At 48.7% G+C, this 13,440-nt stretch overlaps 1 protein-coding gene across 5 annotated transcripts in view; it reads right to left on the minus strand.

Annotated features, from left to right (window-relative positions):
• Positions 1-13,440, minus strand: part of LOC116316400 (disabled homolog 2-interacting protein-like) — a 31,139-nt gene that overhangs the window by 1,273 nt on the left and 16,426 nt on the right. For 2 of the 5 annotated variants that reach the window (XM_039621106.1, XM_039621105.1), the window contains 16 exons: positions 9,529-9,673; positions 8,381-8,553; positions 7,139-7,410; positions 6,847-7,055; positions 6,608-6,752; positions 6,338-6,482; positions 6,027-6,263; positions 5,375-5,564; positions 5,059-5,294; positions 3,915-4,006; positions 3,334-3,819; positions 1,632-1,912; positions 1,321-1,434; positions 1,124-1,246; positions 962-1,041; positions 138-225 (listed from right to left, as the gene is read on the minus strand). In XM_039621106.1, the coding sequence (XP_039477040.1) occupies positions 138-225; positions 962-1,041; positions 1,124-1,246; positions 1,321-1,434; positions 1,632-1,912; positions 3,334-3,819; positions 3,915-4,006; positions 5,059-5,294; positions 5,375-5,564; positions 6,027-6,263; positions 6,338-6,482; positions 6,608-6,752; positions 6,847-7,055; positions 7,139-7,410; positions 8,381-8,553; positions 9,529-9,673 (3,016 nt within the window). Of the gene's footprint in view, positions 1-137; positions 226-961; positions 1,042-1,123; positions 1,247-1,320; positions 1,435-1,631; positions 1,913-3,333; positions 3,820-3,914; positions 4,007-5,058; positions 5,295-5,374; positions 5,565-6,026; positions 6,264-6,337; positions 6,483-6,607; positions 6,753-6,846; positions 7,056-7,138; positions 7,411-8,380; positions 8,554-8,708; positions 9,106-9,528; positions 9,674-9,754; positions 9,870-12,808; positions 12,934-13,440 lie in introns of those variants that run through there. The other 3 variants (XM_039621108.1, XM_039621107.1, XM_039621109.1) reach the window with 3 other exon arrangements.

The following is a 13,440-nucleotide window of genomic DNA, read 5'->3' on the forward strand; positions in this document are numbered from 1 at the left end:
TTTAAGACGCCATAATGACACTGGAGTAGCTTATGAGCACTTCCACCTGTTTCCACCATCACTGGGCAAAATATGGTCACTTCTACAGTCGTAAACTCTGAGGCTTCAAATACAGGTTTCAGTTGATGTAGACGTACCTGTGCCTCTATAATCTTCTGCTTTGAGTCAACCACAGCCTGCATGTCAGAGTGATCCTTCTTTAACTCCTCCTCCACCGCCATCAACCTGCAGGTGATCAGACAGACAGAGACGGAGAGACAGGTGATCAGACAGACAGAGAGATAGACAGACAGAGAGACAGGTGATCAGACAGACAGAGAGACAGACACAAGCGATCAGACAGACAGACAAAAAGACAGAGAGAGAGACAGGTGATCAGACAGACAGACAAGCGATCAGACAGACAGACAGACAAAAAGACAGAAAGAGAGACAGGTGATCAGACAGACAGAGAGACAGACACAAGCGATCAGACAGACAGACAAAAGACAGAGAGAGAGACAGGTGATCAGACAGAGAGACAGGTGATCAGACAGACAGACAAGCGATCAGACAGACAGACAGACAAAAAGACAGAAAGAGGGACAGGTGATCAGACAGACAGACAGATAAAAAGAGAGACAGAGAGACAAGTGATCAGACAGAGAGACAGACAGAGAGGCAGACAGCCAGCCAGAGAGACAAATGGGCAAATAGAAAGATGGACAGATGGATAGACAGACAGAGACACAGACAGAGAGACAGACAGGTGAACAGAGAGACAGACACCTGACAGGTGTCAGGTGAAGTTGATTATTTCTGACATCTGAATCGGTCGAGCACAGTGGAGCTCGTGCTCCAGTTCACAGTTTAACCTCTAGGTGGCTGCTGAGGTGTCTTTTTCCTTGTTGTCTGTTTGCTAAGGTGAACAAGCACAACCCTCAAGTACTGTTTCTACGGTAACGCACACAGGTGTTCCCACCTGCTGATGATGCTGTTCATCTGCAGGTCTTTGTCGTCCTGCAGTCTCCTTAGCCGACTCTCTGTGTCCTCCAAACGAGCCTAAAACACACGCACACTGCTATTGGTCGTGCTGTGTCATGTGACTGAGCTTCTCTGCAGGTGAGTCAGGTGGGTCACAGACCTGGTACTCCTGTAGCATGCGCTGATTCTGCTGATCCTGGACCATCAGACGTGCTTCACACTCCTCCTGACGCAGTGCAGCAACGCGCAACTTCTCCTGCAGTAACGCAATCTCCTGCTGGTACTGCACACGCACACACCGTCAGAACCAGCAGGACCAGTAGAACCAGTGTTGACCCAGAACTTTGAGAACCTTACCTTCTCCACGAGGCTGTCGTCATGGCGATCATCCTCAGCCTCACCATAGGAGGAGGTGGAGTTCATGTTGAGCAGCCAGGCTGCCGTACGGTCTAACGCGCAGGGAGACGGAGCCTGGACACACAAACACACCTGAACAGGTACCGCCCACAACCTGAGACAGTCCAGGTACGTCCTCTGGGTGGGTCACTACAGAAAAAGCTTTAAACAAGTATGGAGGACCGCCTCCTTGCATCTGATCATTAAATCAGGAACATTTTGTTCAGGCGCTCTAGAATTGGACTCTGTTACCATGGTAACAGCCTAGTTACCTTGGCAGCCGGCCGCTGCTTCTCAGGGCTATCTCCTTTGGACGATGACGACATCTGTCTGAGCCGTGACTGGCTGCTGGTTGGCCAATCAGGGCTCGATGACATCATGCTGCCAGAGGTGGGACGTGGGGGGTAGGCGGATCCTGCACCACTGCCGCCGCTGAGCATGCTGGGAGGCGTCCGGCCTCGAGGAGGTCCGGGTGGAGCTGAGGATGGAGGAGGAGGCTGATCAATTCGTCTCTGGGGACCCGAGGAGTTCTGCCGGGGTGGGATGGAGCTACCTAAAAGGTGGGAGCAATCAAAGGTAAATCAGACCTGATCAGACAGATCATCTGCAGAGGAATGGCTTATTTGAAGAGTTTCAGTCAGGTTTCAGAGCTCATCACAGCACAGAAACAGCTTTAGTGAAGGTTACAAATGATCTTCTTATGGCCTCTGACAGTGGACTCATCTCTGTGCTTGTCCTGCTAGACCTCAGTGCTGCGTTCAATACTGTTGATCATAATATCCTATTAGAGCGATTAGAACATTCCACAGAAGAATTTTGAATTTTTCTAACAGGAAGCCAATGAAGGGAAGCCAATACAGGAGAAATCTGCTCTCTCTTTCTAGTCCCTGTCAGGACTCTTGCTGCAGCATTTTGGATTAACTGAAGGCTTTTCAGGGAGTTTTTAGGACATCCTGATAATAATGAATTACAGTAGTCCAGCCTGGAAGTAATAAATAGCATAGCATAGCATCTTTATTTATAACGCACTTTACATCCAACAATGTTGACCAAAGTGCTACAAATATAAAACAGAGAGAAAACAGTTTAAATTACATATAAAATATCTTAAAATTAAAAATAATATAATTAATAAGAAAACATATTAAAAGACATCAACAAGTCCTGCTGTGCTGAAAGCCAAGGTAAATAAATATGTTGTAAGACGTGATTTAAAAACAGATAAGGAAGGTGCCTGTGTAACATGTAAAGGCAACTCATTCCACAATTTTGGTGCTGCCACAGCAAACGCCCGATCCCCTCTGAGCTTACGATTAGTCCTGGGCACACTCAGGAGGAGCTGGTCTGCCGACTTGAGGGACTGGGAAGGTAGGTATGGATGAAGAAGCTCAGAGAGGTACAGAGGGGCAGCATTGGACAAACATTTAAAAACAAATAAAAGCAGCTTAAAAATGCAGCTTAAATGCATGAACTAGTTTTTCAGCGTCACTCTGAGACAGGATATTTCTAATTTTAGAGATGTTGTACAAATGGAAGAAAGCAGTCTTACATATTTGTTTAATATGTGCGTTGAAGGAGATGTCCTGGTCAAAAATGACTCCAAGGTTCCTCACAGCATTACTGGAGGCCAAGGTAATGCCATCCAGAGTAAGAATCTGCTTAGATACCATATTTCTAAGATTTTCAGGGCCGAGTACAATAACCTCAGTTTGATCTGAATTAAGAAGCAGAAAGTTAGCGGCCATCCAGGTCTTTATGTCTTTAAGACATTCCTGCAGTTTAACTAATTGGTGTGTGTTACCTGGCTTCATGGATAGATAGAGCTGTGTGTCATCTGCATAGCAGTGAAAATTTATGCTATGTCTTCTAATGATGCTGCCTAAGGGAAGCATGTATAATGTAAACAGAATTGGTCCTAGCACTGACACACACAAACACTTCCTGTTCCTTCTGACCCCCGACCCTGGACTCTACCTGTGAGTGTCTCGCTGAGGGACAGCGCTCGCCGCGAGTACTCCTCGCCACTGCTGCTGCTTGACATAGCAGACATCCTTTCCCCCCTCTCCCCCCCTGTCAGCCCCACTGACATCTGGGTAAGAAACGCCGGTTTGGTCACCATGGTGTTCCTGTCATCTGCGTTTCCCTGCGACCCCACCGAGCCGTCTGAGGGTGTGGCGTCGGCCTGCTGCTGCTGCTGCTGTGGCTGCCGTGGTGATGTGGTGGTCATGTGATAGACAGGATTCTGGAAGGAGAGGGGGAGGAGCCCTGTCCTGCGCTGCCACTGACCATCGTCGAGGCCGTCGCCAGGGGAGGTGTCGTGCAGGTCCACCAGAGACAAGCTGCGGCTCTCATTGTTCAGCTCGGACCCCTCTCTCCGACCTCCATTGGTCATTTCAAACAGTGCCTCATTCTCATTGGACTCTGAGTAGGATGAGCTTGGTGCCGGAGAACCCTGCATGCCTGGAGGAAGTGACATCACAGGAAGAGTCAGGGGTGACAGAGTGTGGTGGAGAAATGGGAAAGTCTCCGGATAAAGAAGAGAGGTGAAAGGTCACCTGACGCAGGCTGTAGACTCGACCCTTTAGTGACGAAAAACAAGTCTTTGTTCTCAGGAGTCGGCGAGGGGAGTCTGGTGAAATCCACCAAGCTACACAGACACACAGATAACACGTCAGATATTCAAGCCGTGCATCAGCCAGACTCTTCCTGCGCTGGCATGCACGGACAACTGTGAGCATGTGCAGAAGCTGTCATGGATGTTTGTGTGCTCTTTGTATTGTGCCCTGCAGATGTACGATCTGTGGTCCCTGTGCATGCCTCTCACCTACTGTCTGAATCATACTGTACACATGCATTTGAGCTGACGTCCCGGGCGCATGGCGCCATTAGGACGTAGCAGATGTTGCTCCTAATCCTGCAGAGGTGCACCACCTATAGAGAGGTCTGGGTTTCTGCTGCATGTGCACACTCAAAGCTTTGGTCATCCTTATCTAAATGTCTGTTTCAGGAAGGCTCTTTCTGATTCCACACCGAGCTCGTGTTTCAGCAGCGTGGCTCTGCTGGAAACAAGTCCGGCTGCTCTGGAGCTTGGTGAAGGCAAAAATATCAACAGAAAGGAAACATCTGACTTCAAACAGCAGCTGCTGGTCTGCTCAGGTCAAAATGCTGCTGCAAGGATTCATCAGTTTAGTACTACTTTAATAAAGACGTATCAGTGATGGCACTCTGTGACCACAGCTTAGCACCTTCCTGTTCACCACCAGAGCATTGTTGTTGTTTTAAAGATTATGTTTTGGCCTTTATTGGACAGAGACAGACAGGAAATCAGGAGAGAGAGGGGAAGACATACAGCAAGGGGCTGTGGGTTGGACTCAAACCCGGGCCTACTGCTCTCATGAGGCATATGGTCACCTGCTTACCCTCTGAGCCAAACCGGCGTCCGAGCATGAAAAATGTTGATTAAGTGTTGATTTCACATTCTTAAAGATTAGTTTAAGAAATCCACCAACTAACGGACGTAAAGCCCAACTAAACATCTGAAAGGTAATGCTTTTAAGAAACGGAGGTGCCATGGCAAACCCACCACACGAAGACCCTGAAACTTATCAGCAAATGTAAAGAACTACAGAACAACATGTGAGAGCCCTCTCTGTTCACCACTGGGGATGCTAATGCTAACAGGAAACACAGGATGCTAACCCTCCATCAAGTCCCATGCCGCCCTGCAGGCCAACAGAGGGATTACAGGTCGCCAGAGGTGGAGAAAGGGGCGGAGACAGGGGGGCTGGGGAGAGAGGGGGCGGAGACACTACACGTTGAGGCTCTGGGGAAGAAACAGACACGCCCCCTACACTGGCCACACCCCCTGGATTGGCAAGCGCCGCCGACACATCTCTGAGGATTCGAGGAAGAGGTCCGAGCTTCGACAGACACGACTGGAGAAAACAGAGAGAGAGAGCAGTCAGGGAGTTACCTGGGCAGGCAGGTGAGTCATCTGCTGGGACAGGTGCGTTACCTGGTCGAGCTCAGTCAGCAGGGTGTGCAGGCTAGACAGCTCACGGCCGAGGTCGATGTACCCGTCGAAGCCGGCGGTGTGGTTCAGTCCATCGGGGTTCGAGATCTCCTGCAGGAAGCGCTGCATGCTGCTCCACTGCCGCTCCACAAAGTCATTCATGAACAGCATGTACTCCTCCTTAGTGCCGAACCTGCGCGACAGGTAAGACCGCCAGCATCAGCAGGTCAGCATGCATGCACACATGCAGTTGGCAGGTAGCCGTGCAGCAGTGCAGGTACAGAGGCTTCAAAGTAAAAGCTCTGCACTACTTCAGAACAAGCTTGGTACGTCACAATAAAAGCCCTGTGCTGCTTCCAGAATAATGGTCCTGAACTCCTTTCAGCATTAAAGCCTTCCACTCCTTCACAATAAACACTCATCACTCCTTCAGAATAAAAGCTCCACGGTCCTTTAAAAAAAAAGCCCTAAACTGCTTTCAAAATAAATTCTTTTTAAAATTCTTTGCTCCTTTAAAATAAAAGCCTTGGACTCCTTTCGAAATAAAAACCCTGTATTCCTTCAGAATAAAAGGCCTACACCCCCTTAGAAAGAAGGCTGCTGTCCTTTCCAAATAAAAGCCCTGTATTGTTTCACAATAAAAGCCGTGGCGTACTTGCTGAAGTTGGCGAGGTTCTGAATCACTTTGGCGATCAGCGTCAGGGTTCTCGCTGTGCGTTCATCAGGGTATTCCTGCATCAGGTCGAATAGTGATGGCGACATCACGGCCGGACACAGGAAGCGCAAGAACAGCGAGGCGCTGATGAGGCGCTCGCTGATGTCTGGCCGTCCTCGGTTGCCGCATTCCTGCCGCCATGATGCAAACACCTCCTTCAGCTCCCGGGGGAAGACCCTGAGTGACAATCGTCGAGAGTCAGCGTGTGCCGGCCCGGAGTGTCAGCGGTGTGAGTGATCACGTGTGCGTACCTGTATGAGTCAAGAATTTTGCAAAATGCCAGCTCGCAGCACATCCTCAGGTTGGCCTGATGCTCCCCGAGGTCAGAGGTCGCACAGCGAGACGGGTCCACCTCACAGTTCTCATCAGACTCGTACAGAGCTTTGATGAACTCGCCTGGACACACACACACGCACACACACACACACACGCACACACACAGCTGATCAATAAATATCACAATAAACACACAGGTGTGCTTTTGTGTGTGTGTGTGTGTGTGTGTGTGTGTGTGTGTGTACCAAGTGCATCCTGTAGGTATTTCTGTCCAATCAGCTTCAGGTATTCCTCAATGCTTTTGGTCGCCAATGTGTTCTCTCTAAAGATCAGCTGGTCGTTGTCACGGCAACGGTCCACCTCTGACATCATTAGGTCGGCCAGGAAGTCCTGCAGTGAGGGGTGAAAGGTCACTGGGCTGAAAGAAGAACAGGTGGTGGTGGTAGGGTCAGGTGTAGAGTTCAGGTGTGGTGGGCGGGGTTACCTTAGCCTTGCCCGTGCTGTGAAGGATGTGCACGAGTGCAGCAGCGAGCTCCTCCTTTGCTCTCAGGCTGATTGAGGCCTCCAAGGTGGAGCAGAGCAGCAGGTAGTTGGAACTGATGTACTCCGCAAACTCTTTGTACTGCTCCATCGGCAGGATGATGATACTCTGGTAACGTGCTTTGACCCTCACTGTTGGCACAGACGACTTACCTGAAATCGGGTGGGACAGATTAAGAGGGTGACACAAATGAGACACCTGACCTCAACGCACGAGCCTGAGTGGATCCACGTACCTCGGATTGTACTGGGCGTGCTCAGTGTGTACCACTTCTCCACCAGCTGTCTGCCAGTCACCGTGGCGACCGGGATGTTGACTAACCCGACGTAGCTGCTTTTGTCCTTCTTCCTCTTCCGGTCGGTGTCCTTGTACAGGTGCAGCGTGATGGAGGCAACAGGTGGGAGGCTGCTGAAATCGAAGCGCTCGCCCCAGAAGATGTTGTCAGTTTTCAGCTTACAGGACGTCCGAGCGTAGAGGCTGTCGTCCAGACACAGCTCGCAGAAGTACCTGCAGTACAAGTACTGTGATTAGTGGTCGGGTCGTGTGAAATATCGTCCTCATGGATCGAATGTGCAAACTGTAAAACTACACATAAACTAAACCAAGAATGAGTACAGCAGTACTGTGTTTCAATACAAATAAACAGGTTCAGTAGTACACAGAATAAATAAATAAATACCTACAGTGCTACAACTACTATCTGCAGCACACTGCTACAATCTACAATGTAAGTACTGCAATAGCTGTTTGCAGTAAAAGTACTACCATTATTATCTGCAGCACAAGTACTATGATTACTGCAAGTGGTTTGAATCACAGTCATCTAATAGAAACACATTCATTTCAATTGCAGCAGTTTCCTGCTGCGTCAAGCAAAGTGCACGCCAGCGAGGGCTCGCGCACGCCGTGGTCATAGTTCAACTGCTTTGAGTAAGTCATTCGTTTCACGGCTCTGTGGACCTCGGGAGGAGAGCTGTGCTGTGGAAACGTCACACTCTTCACTAGTTACACAGCTTTCTTCTTTACGAATGAGCCGTGCATGTTTTAATTAAACAAAGTCAGAGATACATGTTTGGAAATGACAGGAAGCGGGCGCATCTCGTACATGTACAGCAGCTGTAAAAATTGACTGCAGCGCCCAGCGCGACACAGATGTTGGGTCCTTTGCTCTAGCTAGCGGCAGCACAGTGCGAGCCACGCCCACCTTTAGAAGGCGTAGCCTACATTTACACTGCTATGCAGATGACACCCAGCTTTATGTGTCCACACACCAATTAGTTAAACTGCAGGAATGTCTGCGATACTCTAATTACTGCTGGTAGCACAAATACTCTGATTACTACATGTAGTAGAAGTAATCTGATTACTACCTACACTAAACATAGTAGGATTACTGTTTGTGTTCTACTGTTACCCTGCAGCTCACAGATGTAACTGCGATACTTGGGGCAGGTGGTGCTGGTGCAGCGCCTCCTACCGTTTCTTGGCGGGCAGGTCTTTGGCCTCCACCACCCACACCGTCAGCACGTTCTCCAGCCGCCGGCTGTTGTCCTTGTTGGGGTGAACAGCGCGTCGCAGGTTCTCCATCCATTTATCTCTTTCTGCTGCCGAGCGACACGAGAAACACTTTGTTCCCGTCGAGGTTGTTACCTAGGAGACAGGCAACCACGGAGACACAAGAGGGCACCGATGTCAGCTAAGCGAAACCCTCGTGGCTTCCAAGCAAACGCTGTCCCTCTGAGAGAGAAGCTTTGGATCGTTTTTGTGACCTGATTAACAAAACATGACAGAAAAATGTTTCCAACCATGAGAAAGTCCTGATGGCGAGGGTTACAGTCAGAGCCATCACGGATGATGACTCTGACCTCAACGTGTCCGATCAGGTAACATCTGTAGTTCCTGAAACTCTGTTTGTTCTTCGTGTGGATGAAATGCAGACGAGCCTCAGGGCTGCACGCAGCTCAACAAAGTCAGATGTTCATCAGAGATAATGTTGCCGTGGTTATCGGTTCTCTGTTAAGCCAGATTAAAGCTAGTGGTTTTATACAAAATGAGCACATTCCAATCAGAGACATTACCAGTTGGTGATAAAATCGCTAAAGAATGTAAAATAATCTGAGAGGTGAAAGCAGGAGAAACTTTGATTTCAAGATTTGAACTAAAGTGAACGATTTTGTTACTGAGCACGCTCAGTAAGGCGATGGCTGCACATCAGAGCTGTGAGACTTTAAACTGGATTCACAGCCCGATGAAGGAGACGTGGAAATCGGCTGAAAGTGATTGGTTGAACAGATGTTCTGTATTAATGTCACTTCCTCTGGTAGATTTGAAGGAGTTAAACGAGGCTGCGGTTATTCTGTAAAATATTCTTTCAAAATAAAAGACATTTTGAAAGTTGAGATGAAAACCTGTAAAAAATAAATGAAAACACAACGACGGATCCGATGCTGATCAGAAACCTCGATCAAGAAGCTTCGTCATATTTGTGTTTTACAGCTGGGACTCTGCCCTGCCCTCTGCTGGAATTGTGAGGTAACGCAGGTCAGGCACAGAGCAGTATGTGAACGATTGTGTTGGTACACCTCGGTTTTGGGAGTGCTGCAGTTTGTGTGTAGTTTGCGTCACCTCGAAGCAGTAGTCCTGTCCCAGCAGGGATGAGTGAACCGGCTTAATAATCACTGATTGGTCCATCCTGAGCTCGAGAGACGATACGCAGCCAGTGCTTAGCAATGACTCCTGGCTACCGCAATGCAGCCGACGCATCACACACCTGAAACAAACATACACACAGTGATTACTACCAGGACAGGAAGACGCACTCATCAAGTTTCCACAGGCATGGATCCCAAACCTGGACTGTGAGAGAAGTCTAGGACGTCTCCTGGATGTCTCCAGGGACACACAGAAGGTGATCTACACTGTGAAAAATGAACATGAGTTTTGACTTGGATCTGACAACAGAGACCGAGTGATGCAACGAGTGTGATCAGGTTCACCTGGAGCTGTAGAGCAAGGTGGAGCATACCTGTAACAATTGTCGGGCTGAAGCTCAGGATGTCAAGGAGAATCTAATCAGGACCTCTGATTGGTTCAGCACAAGCCAATCAGTTTGATTCTTTTCAAGACATTTGAGGTGTCATAAAGTAAAGTTACATTTAATAAAAGAAGGTGGTTCTGAAGTATTACAGTGTGACGCGGTATTAGAAACAAATTTACAAGCCAGTGATGGAATAAAAGCTCAGGATTCATATTCAGCCAGAGTCATTTCATCTGCTTCCAAACTTTGCTGCAGCACATGTGATTACACGTACAGATGTTATGCTTTGCGCTTCCTGTTGCATCGTGAGGCAGCACAGTGACGTTAGATGATGTTCCTCATTGGGCACACCTGGACTTCATGTCTGACGCTCTGAAATGGGTCTGAGGTGCAGCCCCTCAGAAGAAAATGGCATTTTAGGGAAGGGGGCTTTTCAGGCAGAGGATGGAGGCTGTGTATGAATGAGGATTATTCTGAGCGTTGAATCATGCACAGCTGCCCTCGTAAAGCCCGAGAATTAAAACAAAGGGCATCTCTGGGAAAGATCCCGCTGCGGTGCCTCGATGACCACATTCATCACCTAGCGAGCAGACCTCTGCACGTCTCCACCACACAGGCCTCCATTCGTTACATAACTCACTCCTCCATGGAGCCGTTAACAAGCAGAAACCCAGCTCCCCGTCCTCCAGACCGAACACAACCACAGCAGCTCTGACGGAGCGAGCAGGGGGAGTCGGCCACCACGCGCTGACCCGATTAACCCCAACGCAGAAACCAAAGTTGATCTCGGCTTCTCCACAACATTTATTTATTTATCATGTGCAAATGTGTTACAGTTCAGGGAGAGGCTGCAGAGCTTACAGAGTCAGTGTGAACGGACACAGTCAGAGTCTGATCACTAACAGACGTAAACACGACAACAGGAAGTACGAATGACGACCAGCAGCCGACCGTCCGATGGACAGACCTCCTCTCACCTCAAACACCCCATCCAGTAGTTTTGGTGTTTTTGGACACTGAGAGCCAAATGCACCCATCCACACACCTGCAGTTCCTCTGCCATGCAGCAGAGGCAACAGTGACTCAGTCCCTACAGACTGCCATGTTGAAATAAACATGTTTACACCCTGATACTCAAACTTCCTCCTTCATAACACATGCACAGGAAAGCATGTTGTTATAACTGAAATGTTCTAGTCTGCAATGTTAGGGGCGTGGCCTCTTTGACAATAATATGGCTGCTGTGAGGTTACTGTACTAACAGACCATTCATGAAGGCTGCTGCAATTTGATTTGATGTCACTCTTGCTAAACGATTCTGCTAGCATAAGCATTAGCACCTCTGGAAACAAATGGCATGATAACGGTCAAAACATGAACATGGAGGCGTCACTAACTAGTGAATGACATCACGTGGCAATGCTGTGATTTGGTACGTTGAGCTCAAACTGTGTGACGACATTTCCATCACAGCCTCCGATCCACTGCACGCCAACTCCCCTGAACCCTCCCCCTGCTTCCCGCTCCTCTCAGACTGTGACTGGACCTTTGCTTCCATGACAACCATCACTTTTTATCCAATGACACCTGAAGAACAGCTGGGCTCATTTCCTCACAGACTTCTAACGAATCACAACAGAGTCTTCCCCTGCTGGACTGCAGGTTTAAGGCACCACGGCATGTCGGTGTCTGAGGTGGACAGGTCAACACCAAGCAGTGATGATGATGATGATGATTGGCTTCCTGTTAAATCCAGAATTGAATTCAAAATCCTGCTCCTCACATACAAGGTCTTAAATAATCAGGCCCCATCTTATCTTAATGACCTTGTAGTACCATATCACCCTATTAGAGCACTTCGCTCTCACACTGCAGGCCTACTTGTTGTTGCTAGAGTATTTAAAAGTAGAATGGGAGGCAGAGCCTTCAGTTTTCAGGCCCCTCTTCTGTGGAACCAGCTTCCAGTTTGGATTCAGGAGACAGACACTATCTCTACTTTCAAGATTAGGCTTAAAACTTTCCTTTTTGCTAAAGCATATAGTTAGGGCTGGACCAGGTGACCCTGAATCCTCCCTTAGTTATGCTGCAATAGGTGTAGGCTGCTGGGGGATTCCCATGATGCACTGGGTGTTTCTTTTTCACTCACTATGTGCTAATAGACCTCTCTGCATCGAATCATATCTGTTATTAATCTCTGTCTCTCTTCCACAGCATGTCTTTATCCTGTCTTCCTTCTCTCACCCCAACCGGTCGCAGCAGATGGCCCCGCCCCTCCCTGAGCCTGGTTCTGCCGGAGGTTTCTTCCTGTTAAAAGGGAGTTTTTCCTTCTCACTGTCGCCAAAGTGCTTGCTCATAGGGGGTCATATGATTGTTGGGTTTTTCTCTGTATCTATTATTGTAGGGTCTACTGTACAATATAAAGTGCCTTGAGGCGACTGTTGTTATTTGGTGCTGTGTAAATAAAATTGAATTGAACTGATGATAAACATGATGATGATGACCCTCTTTAGCTTTTTATACACACACAGCAGGACGCGTGTGTTGCTCTGTTAGCTCGTCATCTTGTCTTAACAAGCTGCATGTCTGTGTGTGTCTGTGTGTAACCTTGCTATGCTGCGTTCCTGTGTGTAGCTAAGCTACACACAGGAACGCAGCATAGCACGCTAGCTATGTGCAGATTGCAGCCATGCTAACACACACACACACATACACACAGAAACGCATCATGCATGGAAATGCAAATCAGGTGGAAGACGGCAGCATGCACGCACCTCCCCAACACACACACACACACACACACACACACAGCAGAAATCCACTGCAGCACATTTTTCTGATCAGAGGACAAAGAGGATCAAAGACACTCACCGAGCATCCTGCTGAGGTGGAGGAGGAGACAGCTATAGATTCATGTCCTCCTTCAGCAGCGAGCAGAAGGAAGAGGAGGAAGATGGAGAAGCTGCTGATGCTGTGTGGATGAACCTGTCTGTCTGTCTGTGTGTGTTTGCTGTTTCTGATGCTTCACAGCTTCAGCCCTCCCTCCCCTTCCTCACTCTCTCTCTCTCTGTCTGTCTCTATGTGACTCACCCCCCACGTCTGTCAGCTCTTGCCCCTCCCCTGCAGTGAGGCTGCCCTACTTCCTCCCTCTCTGCTCCTCTTTATCCTACTTGTCTCCTCTGCTGGCCTGTCAGGGGTGCCCCCCCCAGCAGCGCACATGTACGATACGTGTTGATGTGGTAAACAGGCTGCGGTTACACGCGTGTTATTCCAGCCACTCTGAGCTTCTTTTTCTCTGGTCCTGTATGCACACACTTCCTGTCTGCAGCAGAAAGTGGAATTTTCCATTTGGTGTCATCGAGGCAGGAATCAAACGCCCCATCTCTCCCCGGTTTTATATCAACTCCAACCTCCACACGCAGCCGCTCAGACGCTGCTGCATACGCTCACACCCAGCTTTAACTCAGGCATTCATAAAAGTTTGGTTTTAATACTTCAGGAAC

Source organism: Oreochromis aureus, linkage group 12 (assembly GCF_013358895.1).
Source record: "Oreochromis aureus strain Israel breed Guangdong linkage group 12, ZZ_aureus, whole genome shotgun sequence".
NCBI classification, from domain to species: domain Eukaryota; kingdom Metazoa; phylum Chordata; class Actinopteri; order Cichliformes; family Cichlidae; genus Oreochromis; species Oreochromis aureus.